The sequence below is a fragment of the Heterodontus francisci genome, chromosome 11 (assembly GCF_036365525.1).
Source record: "Heterodontus francisci isolate sHetFra1 chromosome 11, sHetFra1.hap1, whole genome shotgun sequence".
Classification (NCBI taxonomy): Eukaryota; Metazoa; Chordata; class Chondrichthyes; order Heterodontiformes; family Heterodontidae; genus Heterodontus; species Heterodontus francisci.
Window position 1 is genome coordinate 20,483,636 of NC_090381.1, and position 18,681 is coordinate 20,502,316.

At 48.1% G+C, this 18,681-nt stretch overlaps 1 protein-coding gene across 2 annotated transcripts in view; it reads right to left on the minus strand.

Annotated features, from left to right (window-relative positions):
* Positions 1-2,863: 2,863 nt before the first annotated feature.
* The window catches only part of d2hgdh (D-2-hydroxyglutarate dehydrogenase), a 69,686-nt gene continuing 53,868 nt past the window's right edge, over positions 2,864-18,681 (minus strand). For both annotated transcript variants that reach the window (XM_068041762.1, XM_068041763.1), the window contains one exon: positions 2,864-5,206. In XM_068041762.1, coding sequence (XP_067897863.1) covers positions 4,944-5,206 — 263 coding nt within the window. In that variant the 3' untranslated portion in view covers positions 2,864-4,943. The remainder of the gene's footprint in view (positions 5,207-18,681) is intronic.

The window sequence follows — 18,681 nt, forward strand, 5'->3', positions numbered from 1 at the left end:
CATACAGCAATATGATAATGACCAGATAATCTGTTTTGTGATGTTGATGAAGGATAAATATTGGCCTGGACACCAGGGATAACTTCCCTGCTCTTCTTCGAAATAGTGCTAAGGGATCTTTTGCATCGAGAGAGAGCAGATGGAGTCTGTCTCATCCAAAATATGGCATCTCTGACACTGCAGCACTCCCTTAGTACTGTAGTGTCAGCCTAGATTTTGTGCTCAAGTCTCTGGTGTGGGACTTAAACCTACAACCTTCTCACTAAGAGGCAAGAGTGCAGCCAACGAAGCCACAGCTGACAGTAAAGTTTACACTCCTCAGACTTGAGGAAGCAAGGATAGGAGATGCACTAGGGCAATGGCGAGTGAGAGACACTGATAGCTGTGCTGGGAACAAAGATATGGGAGAAGTGACAGTTGTGTAAATCAAGCTTACAATGGTGGAAGCATCATGGAACTGGAGGGCTAGAGGTAGGGAATTTTGGAATTTAAGAATGAAATTCTAAGGTTCCTGGGATGGAGAGCTTTCTCCCTGGGCAGACAATGACAGGAGTGGGATTGTAGCAGGGTAGGGGTTCAGGATGGTAAGGGAGACAAGGAAGTGATCACAGGTAGAATTTACAGAGAATTGGGACCGTAGGTTCAGAGAAGCCATGAGTGGCATCTAAGGATATGGTTAGGGAAGTTTATATGAAGGGTGATATTGAGAGAGGGCAGTAGGTGGTGAATTCAGAGGAGAGGGGACTTGAGGAATTTGAGGTGAAGATTGAATTACAAAGGATGGGGAGTAGCTCACTGCAGAGGGCTCAGGAAAGAGAGAATATCCCAGGGATGGTGTGTGGGAGGGCAGTAATTAATGAAGATTTTAAATGAAATATATGAGTCATAGAGTTATACAGCACAGAAACAGGCCCTTCGGCCCATTGTGTCCATGCCGGCCATCAAGCATCTATCTATTCTAATCCCATTTTCCAGCACTTGGCCCATAGCCTTTTATGCTATGGCATTTCAAGTGCTTATCTAAATACTTCTTAAATGTTGTGAGGGTTCCTGCCTCTACCACCTCTTCAGGCAGTGCGTTCCAGATTCCAACCACCCTCTGAGTGAAAACATTTTTTCCTCAAATCCCCTCGAAACCTCCTGCCCCTTACCTTAAATCTGTGCCCCCTGGTTATTGACACCTCTGCTAAGGGAAAAAGTTTTGTCCTATCTGTGCCCCTCATAATTTTGTATACCTCAATTAGGTCCCGCCTCAGCCTTCTCTGCTCTAAGGAAAACAACCCTAGCCTATCCAGTCTCTCTTCATAGCTGAAATGCTACAGCCCAGGCAACATCCTCCACCAGTGCAATCACGTCCTTCCTAAAGTGTGGTGACCAGAACTGAACACAATACTCTAGTTGTGGCCTAACCAGAGCTTTAGAAAGATTCCACATAGCCTCCCTGTTTTTGTACTCAATAGCTCTATTTATGAAGCCCAAAATCCCATATGCTTTCTTAACTATTCTCTTAATATGTCCTGCCACCGTAAAAAAATCTATGCACATGAACCAGGTCCTGCTGTCCATGTACACTCTTTAGAACTATACCATTTAGTTTATATTGCCTCTTCCTATCCCTTTTGCCAAAATGCATCACCTCACATTTTTCTGTATTAAATACCATCTGCCACGTGTCTGCCTATTCTGCTAGCTTATCTATGTTCTGTTGCCGTTGATTGGTATCATCCTCACTGTCTGCCATACCTCCAAGTTTGGCATCATTGACAAATTTTACTCTGTAAACCAATATCCAAGACATTTATGTAAATCAAAAAAGCAGTGGTCCTAGCACTGAACCTTGAGGATGGCAGACAGTGGTGTTCCCTCAGTCTGAAAAACGACTATTTACCACGACTCGCTGTTTTCTGTCAAAGCCAATTTTTTTTTTAATCCAAGCTGACCCTCCTATTCCATGAGCCTCAATTTTATGGTACTTTGTCAAATGCTTTCTTAAAATCCATATAGACAACATCCATTGCCTTCCCTTCATCAACCTTCTTTGTTACTTCATCAAAAAAATCAATTAGTCAAGCACAATCGGCCTTTTACAAATCCCTGCTGGCTCTCCTTTATTAACTCAAACTTCTCCAAGTGCCTGTTGATTTTTTTTCCAATTATTGTTTCTGAAACCATACCCACCACTCATGTTAAACTGGCTGGCCTGTAGTTACTAGGACTGTCCTTACACCCTTGAAAAGTGTGTCACATTAGCCACTCTCCAAACCTCTGGTACCTCCCCCATATCTAGGGAAGATTGGAAGATTCTGGCAAGGCCTACCACTATCTCCACTCCCACTTCCTTTATCAACCTGGGATGCAAGCCATCTTTAAGCATAACCAGCCTTTCCAGTACATCTGCCTATCAACTTTCACCTCATCCATTACCATCTCCATTTCTACGGATATTTTGTCAGCATCTTCTTCCTTAGTAAAGACCGATACAAAATACTCATTAAGTGTTCTAGCCTTGCCCTGCACCTCTAAGCATGTATCACCCTCTTTGTCTCGAATAGGCTCCACCCCACCTCTAAATACCCGCTTCCTATTTACATGCTGGTAGAAGATGTTGGGATTCTCTTTTATGTTAACTGCCATTCTATTTTCATAGTCTCTCTTTACCAGTCATATTTTCCTCTTCACTTCCCCAATCAACTCTCAGTATTTGGCCTGGTTCTCGCTTGAACAATTCACCTGACATGCATCATACATTTTTTTTTTGTTTCATCATATTTTCTAACTCCCTTGTCAGCCAAGGAGCGGCTTTGGTTCCCCTATCCTTGTTGTTGTTGAAGATGAACCGAGTTAACGCTAGGTGAGGTGTTGCTTGGTTCAATTGGTAAGATGCTTTATTCCACAGTAGGTAAAACATAGAGAACATGAAGTATGATTAAAGCCATTTGGTACAATCAATCCGTTTGTGTCTTGTTAAATAACATTGAAGACCATACCTATTGCAGCCCACTTGGGGGATTTGTACTTAACATAGAAGGTGAATTCACTTCACAATCTGCACTACTGACAATATAGAGGTTATTTCTCCCTCAGAGCTTCTCTGCTGCCTCAACCCCTTTCAAAGCTGTTAATACTGGGAGCTGATGATAACCCTTCGCGGGACTGAGTCGGAGCCTCAGCAGATTTTAACTCCTGGCCTGATATAAATGTCACTGCTTAGCTGGTCAGCCATTTCCAGTAAAAAAGGAGCCACTGACTGGTGGGTGAGAATGCGACATCAGAAGGCAGCTGCCGGCATCAATGGCAGTCTGGAAGCGGGGTATTGCAACAAACTATCAGCTGAGAAGTACAGCCCAGGGCAGCAGAGGTCTGGGGAGGGGAGCCCAGGGCAGAAGCCCAACTTTTTACACTGCTGAGGACCTAAGCCTGACAAGCAGCCAATGCTGTGGTCCTGAGATAAGGATAGGTGTGTTAATACTCATGGACCAGTTGTACCTGCAGGTCCTGAGATAAGGCCAGGCCACGAGCACAGCTCCAAAAGCCCAGCAATCCTTTCTGTGAAATGCAGCAAGCTGCAAAACAATTTCAGAACCCGCACTTTCCCCCCCTTTGCACTGTCAGTGGTGCTTCTCAAAATCATGGCTCACATGTCTGATTTTAAATTAGATTTGCTTTGATCATCACGCCTTACTGACACAGAGTTACAAAACAACTGACACCATTGCAGATTGCCCATAAACATGGAAACTGCTGGAAAATCAGTGCGGGCCAGTAAAGACTGAAGAGTGAAAAACAGGTTGAAGTTTCAGGTGGGATTCTGTCAAAACATCAGTTTCAGATTTCCAATGTTCAGTTTTTCTTGTTATCTCTGCTGATTCACACATAACACAGCAAGCAGAAGCCACTTAAAACAGACTTTATTTCTGTTCAATCCCCCTGCTTCCTATCTTGTTTGATAATGATGTTCTTAAACTTTAATAATCACAATATAATTCCTCCCAGATCTGGGGAGTAAATGGGTTGAAATGTAAGCATATTACTCAGAAGATACAGTCCCATGCAGCTATTGCCAAAGTGTCTCCACAGTGGTTTAAAGCTCTGGGACCTCTGCTTCGAATCCTAATCAGACTACTGGGATGAAATTCCCCTGTCCTGTTGACTGCGAGAATTCTATATGAACCTGGGCCGTCTCAATCCAGCTCAAGGTGGACTTGGGCCCACTTCAGAATACTGTCCCAGTTTAGCAGTTCTTGGTCACCTCACTCAAAGAGGTCACAGGATTTAAAACGGGTGGCTAAGTGGCTTGTTGTTGGCCTTGCCTCAGTGGGTAGCACTCTCTCCTTGGAGTCAAAAGGTTGGTGGTTCAAGTCTCACTCTAGAGATCTGAGCCCATTATCCAGGCTGATGCTCCAGTGTAGTACTGAGAGAGTGCTGCACTGTCGGAGGTGACGTCTTTCATTAACCAAAGCTCCGTCTGTTCTCTGAGCTGGATGTAAAAGATCCCTCCGTACTATTTCGAAGAAGAGGTGGGGAGATCTCCCTAGTGCCTTGTCCAATATTTATCTGCCAACCAACATCTGAAATAGATTACCTGGTCATTGTCACACTGCTATTTGTGGGATTTTGCTGTGTGCACATTGGCTGCCATGTTTCCTGCATGACAACAGTTCAACAGTACTTCATTGGCTGTGAAGTGCTTCAGAACATCCTGAAGTCATGAAAGGTGCTATTTAAATGCAAGTTCATTTTTACTTTAAATCAAAATGTCACACAGATCTGGGAGCTGCACTTAATCTGGAAGTGTTTGATGTATATATTAGCTGTATGAATAAGAAACGGTTTTCTTCCTCAGCAACAATATTCTCCATTTTGATCAGCATAAAATTAGCAAATATAAAAAGCTAAAAGTTGCAGCCAGGACTCCTGATGAAACCTCTGCTCTCGTGGTGATTTCACTGGCCGGAGGATGGCAGAGTCTTATAGGGATTTAAAATTCCCTTTGGATCCAAAATTGCTTTCATCTGCTGCATAAATTGTACTGCTGCCCTGGGCTTACTGAAATAAATGAAGTTTTTCTTCTTAAAACCCAGCCCGTGCTCAGCACTGATACTTCCACAATGCTGCGCAATCCATTCATACAAATAGGGCTCAATAGAGTCCAGCAGCTGCTGGTCGTATGCTTGAGATACAATGTTCAGATGCAAGTTTCCATCGCCTAGGAAGAATAAAGAAACAATGAAGGCCTTTAAATACGGACAGCACCACCCCTCGCCTTGAGATACTGAGGGCACCCGTCCCTTGCTTTTAAATACTGAGGGCACCGCCCGTCACCAAGTGTCATAGAGTTATACAGCACAGAAACAGGCCCTTTGGCCCATCGTGTCCATGCCAGCCATCAAACACCTATCTGTTCTAATCCCATTTTCCAGCACTTGGCCCGTAGCCTTGTATGCTATGGCGTTTCAAGTGCTCATCTAGATACCTCATAAATGTTGTGAGCATTCTTGCCTCTACCACCTTTTCAGGCAGTGTGTTCCAGATTCCAACCACTGTCTGGGTGAAAACATTTTCCCTCAAATCCCCTCTAAACCTCCTGCCCCTTACCTTAAATCTATGCCCCTTGTTTATTGACCCCTCCGCTAAGGGAAAAAGTTTCATCCTATCTACGTCCCTCAATTTTGTATACCTCAATCAGGTCCCCCTCAGCCTTCTCTGCTCTAAGGAAAACAACCCTAGCCTAGCCAGTCTCTCCTGAAATCTGAAATGCTCCAGCCAAGGCAACATCCTGGTGAATCTCCTCTGCACCCTCTCCAGTGCAATCACATCCTTCCTATAGTGTGGCGACCAGAACTGTACACAGTACTCCAGCTGTGGCCTAACTACTGTTTTATACAGTTCCATCATAACCTCCCTGCTCTTATATTCTATGCCTCGGCTAATAAAGGCAAGTATCCCATATGCCTTCCTAACCACTTTATCTACCTGTGCTGCTGCCTTGAGTGATCTATGGACAAGTACACCAAGGTCCCTCTGTACTTCCTAGGGTCCTACCATCCATTGTCTATTCCCTTGCCTTGTTAGTCCTCCCAAAATGCATCACCTCACACTTCTCAAGATTAAATTCCATTTGTCACAGCTCCGCCCATCTTACCAGCCCATCTATATCGTCCTGGAATCTAAGGCTTTCCTCCTCACTATTTACGACACCAACAATTTTCGTGTCATCTGCGAACTTACTGATCATACCTCCTATATTCACGTCTAAATCATTAATGTACACAACAAACAGCAAGGGTCCCAGCACTGATCCCTGCGGTACACCACTGGTCACAGGCTTCCAATTGCAAAAACAACCCCCGACCATCACCCTCTGCCTCCTGCCACTAAGCCAATTTTGAATCCACTTTGCCAAATTGCCCTGGATCCCATGAGCTCTTACCTTCTTAACCAATCTCCCATGAGGGACCTTATCAAAAGCCTTACTGAAATCCATGTAGACTACATCAACTGCTTTACCCTCATCTACACAGCTAGTCACCTTTGTGAAAAATTCAATCAAGTTTGTTAGACATGATCTCCCCCTGACAAAGCCATGCTGACTATCCTTGATTAATCCCTGCCTCTCCAAGTGGAGATTAATCCTGTCCCTCAGAATTTTTTCCAATAGTTTCCCTACCACTGATGTTAGACTGGTTTATCCCTGCTACCCTTCTTGAATAATGGTACCACATTTGCTGTCCTCCAGTCCTCTGGTACCTCTCCTGTGGCCAGAGAAGATTTGAAAATTTGTGTCAGAGCCCCTGCTATCTCCTCCCTTGCCTCACATAACAGCCTGGGATACATCTCATCTAGGCCTGGGGATTTATCCACTTTTAAGCCCAATAAAACCGCTAATACCTCCTCCCTTTCAATGCTAAATTGTTCGAGTATATCACAATCCCCCTCCTTGATCTCTACACCGACATCGTCCTTCTCCATAGTAAACACAGATGAAAAGTAATCATTTAAAACCTCACTTATGTCCTCCAGCTCCACACACAGATTGCCACTTTGGTCCCTAATGGGCCCTACTCTTTCCCTGGTTATCCTCTTGCCCTTAATATACTTAGAAAACGCCTTGGGATTTTCCTTTATCGTGCCTGCCAGTGTTTTTTCATGTCCCCTCTTCGCTCTCCTAATTACTTTTTTAAGTACCGCCCCCCCTACACTTTCTATACTTCACTAGGGCCTCCGCTGTTTTCAGACCCCTGACCCTGCCATTAGCCTCCTTTTTTTTTCCTTATTCAATCCTCTATATCCCTTGACATCCAGGGTTCCCTGGACTTATTGGTCCAACCCTTCACCTTTACGGGAACATGTTGGCTCTGAACTCTCACTATTTCCTTTTTGAATGACTCCCACTGGTCTGATGTAGACTTTCCTACAAGTTGCTGCTCCCAGTCCACTTTGGCCAGATCCTATTTTATCATATTGAAATCGGCCTTCCCCCAATTCAGTACCTTTATTTCCAGTCCATCTTTGTCCTTTTCCATAACTACCTTAAATCTTACAGAATTATGGTCACTATCCCCGAGATACTCCACCACTGACACTTCCACCACTCGTCCGGCTTCCTTCCCTAATGATGCCTACGAGGGAGGTGAAGGTGGAGACGATCAATGATTCCAATAGGAAATTGGATGAGTACTTGAGGGAAATACATTTGCAGCGTTACAGAGAAATGGAACTGACGGGATTGCTCGACAGAGAACAGCCATGAACTCGATGGACTGAATGACCTCCTTTTGTGCTATAATGACTCTATGACCACTGCTTACCTTTAAATAGCGATGACACTGCCCATTGCCAGTAAATAGCCATGACATCGCCTCTCTCCTTTAAATAGCTACAGCACCGCCCATCTCCTTGAAATAGCTACGGCACCGCCCATCTCCTTTAAATAGCTACGGCACCTCCCATCTCCTTTAAATAACTACGGCACCGCCCATCTCCTTTAAATAGCTACGGCACCGCCCATCTCCTTTAAATAGCTACGGCACCGCCCATCTCCTTTAAATAGCTACGGCACCGCCCATCTCCTTTAAATAGCTACGGCACCGCCCATCTCCTTGAAATAGCTACGGCACCGCCCATCTCCTTTAAATAGCTACGGCACCGCCCATCGCCTTTAAATAGGTACGGCACCGCCCATCTCCTTTAAATAGCTACGGCACCGCCCATCGCCTTTAAATAGCTACGGCACCGCCCATCTCCTTTAAATAGCTACGGCACCGCCCATCTCCTTTAAATAGCTACGGCACCGCCCATCTCCTTTAAATAACTACGGCACCGCCCATCTCCTTTAAATAGCTACGGCACCGCCCATCTCCTTTAAATAGCTACGGCACCGCCCATCTCCTTGAAATAGCTACGGCACCGCCCATCTCCTTGAAATAGCTACGGCACCGCCCATCTCCTTGAAATAGCTACGGCACCGCCCATCGCCTTTAAATAGGTACGGCACCGCCCATCTCCTTTAAATAGCTACGGCACCGCCCATCGCCTTTAAATAGCTACGGCACCGCCCATCTCCTTTAAATAGCTACGGCACCGCCCATCTCCTTGAAATAGCTACGGCACCGCCCATCTCCTTTAAATAGCTACGGCACCGCCCATCTCGTTTAAATAGCTACGGCACCGCCCATCTCCTTTAAATAGCTACGGCACCGCCCATCTCCATTAAATAGCTACGGCACCGCCCATCTCCATTAAATAGCTACGGCACCGCCCATCTCCTTTAAATAGCTACGGCACCGCCCATCTCCTTTAAATAGCTACGGCACCGCCCATCTCCATTCAATAGCTACGGCACCGCCCATCTCCATTAAATAGCTACGGCACCGCCCATCTCCATTAAATAGCTACGGCTCCGCCCATCTCCTTTAAATAGCTACGGCACCGCCCATCTCCATTAAATAGCTACGGCACCGCCCATCTCCTTTAAATAGCTACGGCACCGCCCATCTCCATTAAATAGCTACGGCACCGCCCATCTCCTTTAAATAGCTACGGCACCGCCCATCTCCTTTAAATAGCGACGGCACCGCCCATCTCCTTTAAATAACTACGGCACCGCCCATCTCCATTAAATAGCTACGGCACCGCCCATCTCCTTTAAATAGCTACGGCACCGCCCATCTCCTTTAAATAGCTACGGCACCGCCCATCTCCTTTAAATAGCTACGGCACCGCCCATCTCCTTTAAATAGCTACGGCACCGCCCATCTCGTTTAAATAGCTACGGCACCGCCCATCTCCTTTAAATAGCTACGGCACCGCCCATCTCCTTTAAATAGCTACGGCACCGCCCATCTCCTTTAAATAGCTACGGCACCGCCCATCTCCTTTAAATAGCTACGGCACCGCCCATCTCCTTTAAATAGCTAAAGCACCGCCCATCTCCTTTAAATAGCTACGGCACCGCCCATCTCCTTTAAATAACTACGGCACCGCCAATCCCCTTTAAATAGCTAAAGCACCGCCCATCTCCTTTAAATAGCTAAAGCACCGCCCATCTCCTTTAAATAGCTACGGCACCGCCCATCTCCTTTAAATAACTACGGCACCGCCCATCTCCTTTAAATAACTACGGCACCGCCCATCTCCTTTAAATAACTATGGCACCGCCCATCTCCTTTAAATTGCTACGGCACCGCCCATCTCCTTTAAATAGCTACGACACCGCCCATCTCCTTTAAATAGCTACGGCACCGCCCATCTCCATTAAATAGCTACGGCACCGCCCATCTCCATTAAATAGCTACGGCACCGCCCATCTCCTTTAAATAGCTACGGCACCGCCCATCTCCTTTAAATAGCTACGGCACCGCCCATCTCCATTCAATAGCTACGGCACCGCCCATCTCCATTAAATAGCTACGGCACCGCCCATCTCCATTAAATAGCTACGGCTCCGCCCATCTCCTTTAAATAGCTACGGCACCGCCCATCTCCATTAAATAGCTACGGCACCGCCCATCTCCTTTAAATAGCTACGGCACCGCCCATCTCCATTAAATAGCTACGGCACCGCCCATCTCCTTTAAATAGCTACGGCACCGCCCATCTCCTTTAAATAGCTACGGCACCGCCCATCTCCTTTAAATAACTACGGCACCGCCCATCTCCATTAAATAGCTACGGCACCGCCCATCTCCTTTAAATAGCTACGGCACCGCCCATCTCCTTTAAATAGCTACGGCACCGCCCATCTCCTTTAAATAGCTACAGCACCGCCCATCTCCTTTAAATAGCTACGGCACCGCCCATCTCCTTTAAATAGCTACGGCACCGCCCATCTCGTTTAAATAGCTACGGCACCGCCCATCTCCTTTAAATAGCTACGGCACCGCCCATCTCCTTTAAATAGCTACGGCACCGCCCATCTCCTTTAAATAGCTACGGCACCGCCCATCTCCTTTAAATAGCTACGGCACCGCCCATCTCCTTTAAATAGCTAAAGCACCGCCCATCTCCTTTAAATAGCTACGGCACCGCCCATCTCCTTTAAAGAACTACGGCACCGCCAATCCCCTTTAAATAGCTAAAGCACCGCCCATCTCCTTTAAATAGCTAAAGCACCGCCCATCTCCTTTAAATAGCTACGGCACCGCCCATCTCCTTTAAATAACTACGGCACCGCCCATCTCCTTTAAATAACTACGGCACCGCCCATCTCCTTTAAATAACTACGGCACCGCCCATCTCCTTTAAATTGCTACGGCACCGCCCATCTCCTTTAAATAGCTACGGCACCGCCCATCTCCTTTAAATAACTACGGCACCGCCCATCTCGTTTAAATTGCTACGGCACCGCCCATCTCCTTTAAATAGCTACGGCACCGCCCATCTCCTTTAAATAGCTACGGCACCGCCCATCTCCTTTAAATAGCTACGGCACCGCTCATCTCCATTAAATAGCTACGGCACCGCCCATCTCCTTTAAATAACTACGGAACCGCCCATCTCCTTTAAATAGCTACGGCACCGCCCATTTCCTTTAAATAGCTACGGCACCGCCCATCTCCTTTAAATAGCTACGGCACCGCTCATCTCCTTTAAATAGCTACGGCACCCCCCATCTCCTTCAAATAACTACGGCACCGCCCATCTCCTTTAAATAGCTACGGCACCGCCCATATCCTTTAAATAGCTACGGCACCGCCCATCTCCTTTAAATAGCTACGGCACCGCCCATTTCCTTTAAATAGCTACGGCACCGCCCATCTCCATTAAATAGCTACAGCACCGCCCATCTCCTTTAAATAACTACGGCACCGCCCATCTCCTTTAAATAGCTACAGCACCGCCCATTTCCTTTAAATAGCTACGGCACCGCCCATCTCCTTTAAATAGCTACGGCACCGCCCATCTTCTTTAAATAACTACGGCACCGCCCATCTCCTTTAAATAGCTACAGCACCGCTCATCTCCTTTAAATAGCTACGGCACCGCCCATCTCCTTTAAATAGCTGCGGCACCGCCCATCTCCTTTAAATAGCTACGGCACCGCCCATCTCCTTTAAATAGCTACGGCACCGCCCATCTCCTTTAAATAACTACGGCACCGCCCATCTCCTTTAAATAGCTACGGCACCGCCCATCTCCTTTAAATAGCTACGGCACCGCCCATCTTCTTTAAATAACTACGGCACCGCCCATCTCCTTTAAATAGCTACGGCACCGCCCATCTCCTTTAAATAGCTACGGCACCGCCCATCTCCTTTAAATAACTACGGCACCGCCCATCTCCTTTAAATAGCTACGGCACCGCCCATCTCCTTTAAATAACTACGGCACCTCCCATCTCCGTTAAATAGCTACGGCACCGCCCATCTTCTTTAAATAACTACGGCACCGCCCATCTCCTTTAAATAGCTACGGCACCGCCCATCTCCTTTAAATAGCTACGGCACCGCCCATCTCCTTTAAATAACTACGGCACCGCCCATCTCCTTTAAATAGCTACGGCACCGCCCATCTCCTTTAAATAACTACGGCACCGCCCATCTCCTTTAAATAGCTACGGCACCGCCCATCTCCTTTAAATAGCTACGGCACCGCCCATCTCCTTTACATAGCTACGGCACCGCCCATCTCCTTTAAATAGCTACGGCACCGCCCATCTCCTTTAAATAGCTACGGCACCGCCCATCTCCTTTAAATAGCTACGGCACCGCCCATCTCCTTTAAATAGCTACGGCACCGCCCATCTCCTTTAAATAGCTACGGCACCGCCCATCTCCATTAAATAGCTACGGCACCGCCCATCTCCTTTAAATAACTACGGCACCGCCCATCTCCTTTAAATAGCTACGGCACCGCCCATCTCCTTTAAATAGCTACGGCACCGCCCATCTACATTAAATAGCTACGGCACCGCCCATCTCCTTTAAATTGCTACGGCACCGCCCATCTCCTTTAAATAGCTACGGCACCGCCCATCTCCATTAAATAGCTACGGCACCGCCCATCTCCATTAAATAGCTACGGCACCGCCCATCTCCTTTAAATAGCTACGGCACCGCCCATCTCCTTTAAATAGCTACGGCACCGCCCATCTCCTTTAAATAGCTACGGCACCGCCCATCTCCATTAAATAGCTACGGCACCGCCCATCTCCTTTAAATAGCTACGGCACCGCCCATCTGCTTTACATAGCTACGGCACCGCCCATCTCCTTTAAATAGCTACGGCACCGCCCATCTCCTTTAAATAGCTACGGCACCGCCCATCTCCTTTAAATAGCTACGGCACCGCCCATCTCCTTTAAATAGCTACGGCACCGCCCATCTCCTTTAAATAGCTACGGCACCGCCCATTTCCTTTAAATAGCTACGGCACCGCCCATCTCCATTAAATAGCTACGGCACCGCCCATCTCCTTTAAATAACTACGGCACCGCCCATCTCCTTTAAATAGCTACGGCACCGCCCATCTCCTTTAAATAGCTACGGCACCGCCCATCTCCTTTAAATAGCTACGGCACCGCCCATCTCCATTAAATAGCTACGGCACCACCCATCTCCTTTAAATTGCTACGGCACCGCCCATCTCCTTTAAATTGCTACGGCACCGCCCATCTCCATTAAATAGCTACAGCACCGCCCGTCTCCATTAAATAGCTACGGCACCGCCCATCTCCTTTAAATAGCTACGGCACCGCCCATCTCCTTTAAATAACTACGGCACCGCCCATCTCCTTTAAATAGCTAAAGCACCGCCCATCTCCTTTAAATAGCTAAAGCACCGCCCATCTCCTTTAAATAGCTACGGCACCGCCCATCTCCATTAAATAGCTACGGCACCGCCCATCTCCTTTAAATTGCTACGGCACCGCCCATCTCTATTGAATCGCTACGGCACCGCCCATCTCCTTTAAATAGCTACGGCACCGCCCATCTCCTTTAAATAACTACGGCACCGCCCATCTCCTTTAAATAGCTACGGCACCGCCCATCTCCTTTAAATAGCTACGGCACCGCCCATCTCCTTTAAATAGCTACGGCACCGCCCATCTCCTTTAAATAGCTACGGCACGGCCCATCTCGTTTAAATAGCTACGGCACCGCCCATCTCGTTTAAATAGCGACGGCACCGCCCATCTCGTTTAAATAGCGACAGCACCGCCCATCTCCTTTAAATAGCTACGGCACCGCCCATCTCCATTAAATAGTTACGGCACCGCCCATCTCCATTAAATAGCTACGGCACCGCCCATCTCCTTTAAATAGCTACGGCACCGCCCATCTCCTTTAAATAGCTACGGCACCGCCCATCTCCTTTAAATAACTACGGCACCGCCCATCTCCTTTAAATAGCTACGGCACCGCCCATCTCCTTCAAATAGCTACGGCACCGCCCATCTCCATTAAATAGCTACGGCACCGCCCATCTCCATTAAATAGCTACGGCACCGCCCATCTCCTTTCAATAGCTACGGCTCCGCCCATCTCCTTTAAATAGCTACGGCACCGCCCATCTCCATTAAATAGCTACGGCACCGCCCATCCCCTTTAAATAGCTACGGCACCGCCCATCTCCATTAAATAGCTACGGCACCGCCCATCTCCATTAAATAGCTACGGCACCGCCCATCTCCTTTAAATAGCTACGGCACCGCCCATCTCCTTTAAATAGCTACGGCACCGCCCATCTCCTTTAAATAACTACGGCACCGCCCATCGCCATTAAATAGCTACGGCACCGCCCATCTCCTTTAAATAGCTACGGCACCGCCCATCTCGTTTAAACAGCTACGGCACCGCCCATCTCCTTTAAACAGCTACGGCACCGCCCATCTCCTTTAAATAGCTACGGCACCGCCCATCTCCTTTAAATAGCTACGGCACCGCCCATCTCCTTTAAATAGCTACGGCACCGCCCATCTCCTTTAAATAGCTACGGCACCGCCCATCTTCTTTAAATAGCTAAAGCACCGCCCATCTCCTTTAAATAGCTACGGCACCGCCCATCTCCTTTAAATAACTACGGCACCGCCCATCTCCTTTAAATAGCTAAAGCACCGCTCATCTCCTTTAAATAGCTAAAGCACCGCCCATCTCCTTTAAATAGCTACGGCACCGCCCATCTCCTTTAAATAGCTACGGCACCGCCCATCTCCATTAAATAGCTACGGCACCGCCCATCTCCTTTAAATTGCTACGGCACCGCCCATCTCCTTTAAATAGCTACGGCACCGCCCATCTCCATTAAATAGCTACGGCACCGCCCATCTCCATTAAATAGCTACGGCACCGCCCATCTCCTTTAAATAGCTACGGCACTGCCCATCTCCTTTAAATAGCTACGGCACCGCCCATCTCCTTTAAATAACTACGGCACCGCCCATCTCCTTTAAATAGCTACGGCACCGCCCATCTCCTTTAAATAGCTACGGCACCGCCCATCTCGTTTAAATAGCGACGGCACCGCCCATCTCCTTTAAATAGCTACGGCACCGCCCATCTCCATTAAATAGCTACGGCACCGCCCATCTCCATTAAATAGCTACGGCACCGCCCATCTCCTTTAAATAGCTACGGCACCGCCCATCTCCTTTAAATAGCTACGGCACCGCCCATCTCCTTTAAATAACTACGGCACCGCCCATCTCCTTTAAATAGCTACGGCACCGCCCATCTCCTTCAAATAGCTACGGCACCGCCCATCTCCATGAAATAGCTACGGCACCGCCCATCTCCATTAAATAGCTACGGCACCGCCCATCTCCTTTCAATAGCTACGGCTCCGCCCATCTCCTTTCAATAGCTACGGCTCCGCCCATCTCCTTTAAATAGCTACGGCACCGCCCATCTCCATTAAATACCTACGGCACCGCCCATCCCCTTTAAATAGCTACGGCACCGCCCATCTCCATTAAATAGCTACGGCACCGCCCAACTCCATTAAATAGCTACGGCACCGCCCATCTCCTTTAAATAGCTACGGCACCGCCCATCTCCTTTAAATAACTACGGCACCGCCCATCGCCATTAAATAGCTACGGCACCGCCCATCTCCTTTAAATAGCTACGGCACCGCCCATCTCCTTTAAATAGCTACAGCACCGCCCATCTCCTTTAAATAGCTACGGCACCGCCCATCTCGTTTAAATAACTACGGCACCGCCCATCGCCATTAAATAGCTACGGCACCGCCCATCTCCTTTAAATAGCTACGGCACCGCCCATCTCCTTTAAATAGCTACGGCACCGCCCAACTCCTTTAAATAGCTACGGCACCGCCCATCTCCTTTAAATAGCTACGGCACCGCCCATCTTCTTTAAATAGCTAAAGCACCGCCCATCTCCTTTAAATAGCTACGGCACCGCCCATCTCCTTTAAATAACTACGGCACCGCCCATCTCCTTTAAATAGCTAAAGCACCGCTCATCTCCTTTAAATAGCTAAAGCACCGCCCATCTCCTTTAAATAGCTACGGCACCGCCCATCTCCTTTAAGTAGCTACGGCACCGCCCATCTCCATTAAATAGCTACGGCACCGCCCATCTCCTTTAAATTGCTACGGCACCGCCCATCTCCTTTAAATAGCTACGGCACCGCCCATCTCCATTAAATAGCTACGGCACCGCCCATCTCCATTAAATAGCTACGGCACCGCCCATCTCCTTTAAATAGCTACGGCACCGCCCATCTCCATTAAATAGCTACGGCACCGCCCATCTCCTTTAAATAGCTACGGCACCGCCCATCTCCTTTAAATAGCTACGGCACCGCCCATCTCCTTTAAATAACTACGGCACCGCCCATCTCCTTTAAATAGCGACGGCACCGCCCATCTCCTTTAAATAGCTACGGCACCGCCCATCTCAATTAAATAGCTACGGCACCGCCCATCTCCATTAAATAGCTACGGCACCGCCCATCTCCTTTAAATAGCTACGGCACCGCCCATCTCCTTTAAATAACTACGGCACCGCCCATCTCCTTTAAATAGCTACGGCACCGCCCATCTCCTTTAAATAGCTACGGCACCGCCCATCTCCATTAAATAGCTACGGCACCGCCCATCTGCATTGAATAGCTACGGCACCGCCCATCTCCATTAAATAGCTACGGCACCGCCCATCTCCTTTAAATAGCTACGGCACCGCCCATCTCCTTTAAATAGCTACGGCACCGCCCATCTCCTTTAAATAGCTAAAGCACCGCCCATCTCCTTTAAATAGCTAAAGCACCGCCCATCTCCTTTAAATAGCTGCGGCACCGCCCATCTCCTTTAAATAGCTAAAGCACCGCCCATCTCCTTTAAATAGCTATGGCACCACCCATCGCCTTTAAATAGCTAAAGCACCGCCCATCTCCTTTAAATAGCTACGGCACCGCCCATCTCCTTTAAATAGCTAAAGCACCGCCCATCTCCTTTAAGTAGCTACGGCACCGCCCATCGCCTTTAAATAGCTAAAGCACCGCCCATCTCCTTTAAATAACTACGGCACCGCCCATCTCCTTTAAATAGCTAAAGCACCGCCCATCTCCTTTAAATAGCTACGGCACCGCCCATCTCCTTTAAATAGCTAAAGCACCGCCCATCTCCTTTAAATAGCTACGGCACCGCCCATCTCCTTTCAATAACTACGGCACCGCCCATCTCCTTTAAATAGCTATGGCACCGCCCATCTCCTTTAAATAACTACGGAACCGCCCATCTCCTTTAAATAGCTACGGCACCGCCCATCTCCTTTAAATAGCTACAGCACCGCCCATTTCCTTTAAATAGCTACGGCACCGCCCATCTCCATTAAATAGCTACAGCACCGCCCATCTCCTTTAAATAACTACGGCACCGCCCATCTCCTTTAAATAGCTACGGCACCGCCCATTTCCTTTAAATAACTACGGCACCGCCCATCTCCTTTAAATAGCTACGGCACCGCTCATCTCCTTTAAATAGCTACGGCACCGCCCATCTCCTTTAAATTGCTACGGCACCGCCCATCTCCTTTAAATAGCTGCAGCACCGCCCATCTCCATTAAATAGCTACGGCACCGCCCATCTCCATTAAATAGCTACGGCACCGCCCATCTCCTTTAAATAGCTACGGCACCGCCCATCTCCTTTAAATAGCTACGGCACCGCCCATCTCCTTTAAATAACTACGGCACCGCCCATCTCCATTAAATAGCTACGGCACCGCCCATCTCCTTTAAATAGCTACGGCACCGCCCATCTCCTTTAAATAGCTACGGCACCGCCCATCTCCTTTAAATAGCTACGGCACCGCCCATCTCCTTTAAATAGCTACGGCACCGCCCATCTCCATTAAATAGCTACGGCACCGCCCATCTCCATTAAATAGCTACGGCACCGCCCATCTCCTTTAAATAGCTACGGCACCGCCCATCTCCTTTAAATAGCTACGGCACCGCCCATCTCCTTTAAATAACTACGGCACCGCCCATCGCCATTAAATAGCTACGGCACCGCCCATCTCCTTTAAATAGCTACGGCACCGCCCATCTCGTTTAAACAGCTACGGCACCGCCCATCTCCTTTAAACAGCTACGGCACCGCCCATCTCCTTTAAATAGCTACGGCACCGCCCATCTCCTTTAAATAGCTACGGCACCGCCCATCTCCTTTAAATAGCTACGGCACCGCCCATCTCCTTTAAATAGCTACGGCACCGCCCATCTTCTTTAAATAGCTAAAGCACCGCCCATCTCCTTTAAATAGCTACGGCACCGCCCATCTCCTTTAAATAACTACGGCACCGCCCATCTCCTTTAAATAGCTAAAGCACCGCTCATCTCCTTTAAATAGCTAAAGCACCGCCCATCTCCTTTAAATAGCTACGGCACCGCCCATCTCCTTTAAATAGCTACGGCACCGCCCATCTCCATTAAATAGCTACGGCACCGCCCATCTCCTTTAAATTGCTACGGCACCGCCCATCTCCTTTAAATAGCTACGGCACCGCCCATCTCCATTAAATAGCTACGGCACCGCCCATCTCCATTAAATAGCTACGGCACCGCCCATCTCCTTTAAATAGCTACGGCACTGCCCATCTCCTTTAAATAGCTACGGCACCGCCCATCTCCTTTAAATAACTACGGCACCGCCCATCTCCTTTAAATAGCTACGGCACCGCCCATCTCCTTTAAATAGCTACGGCACCGCCCATC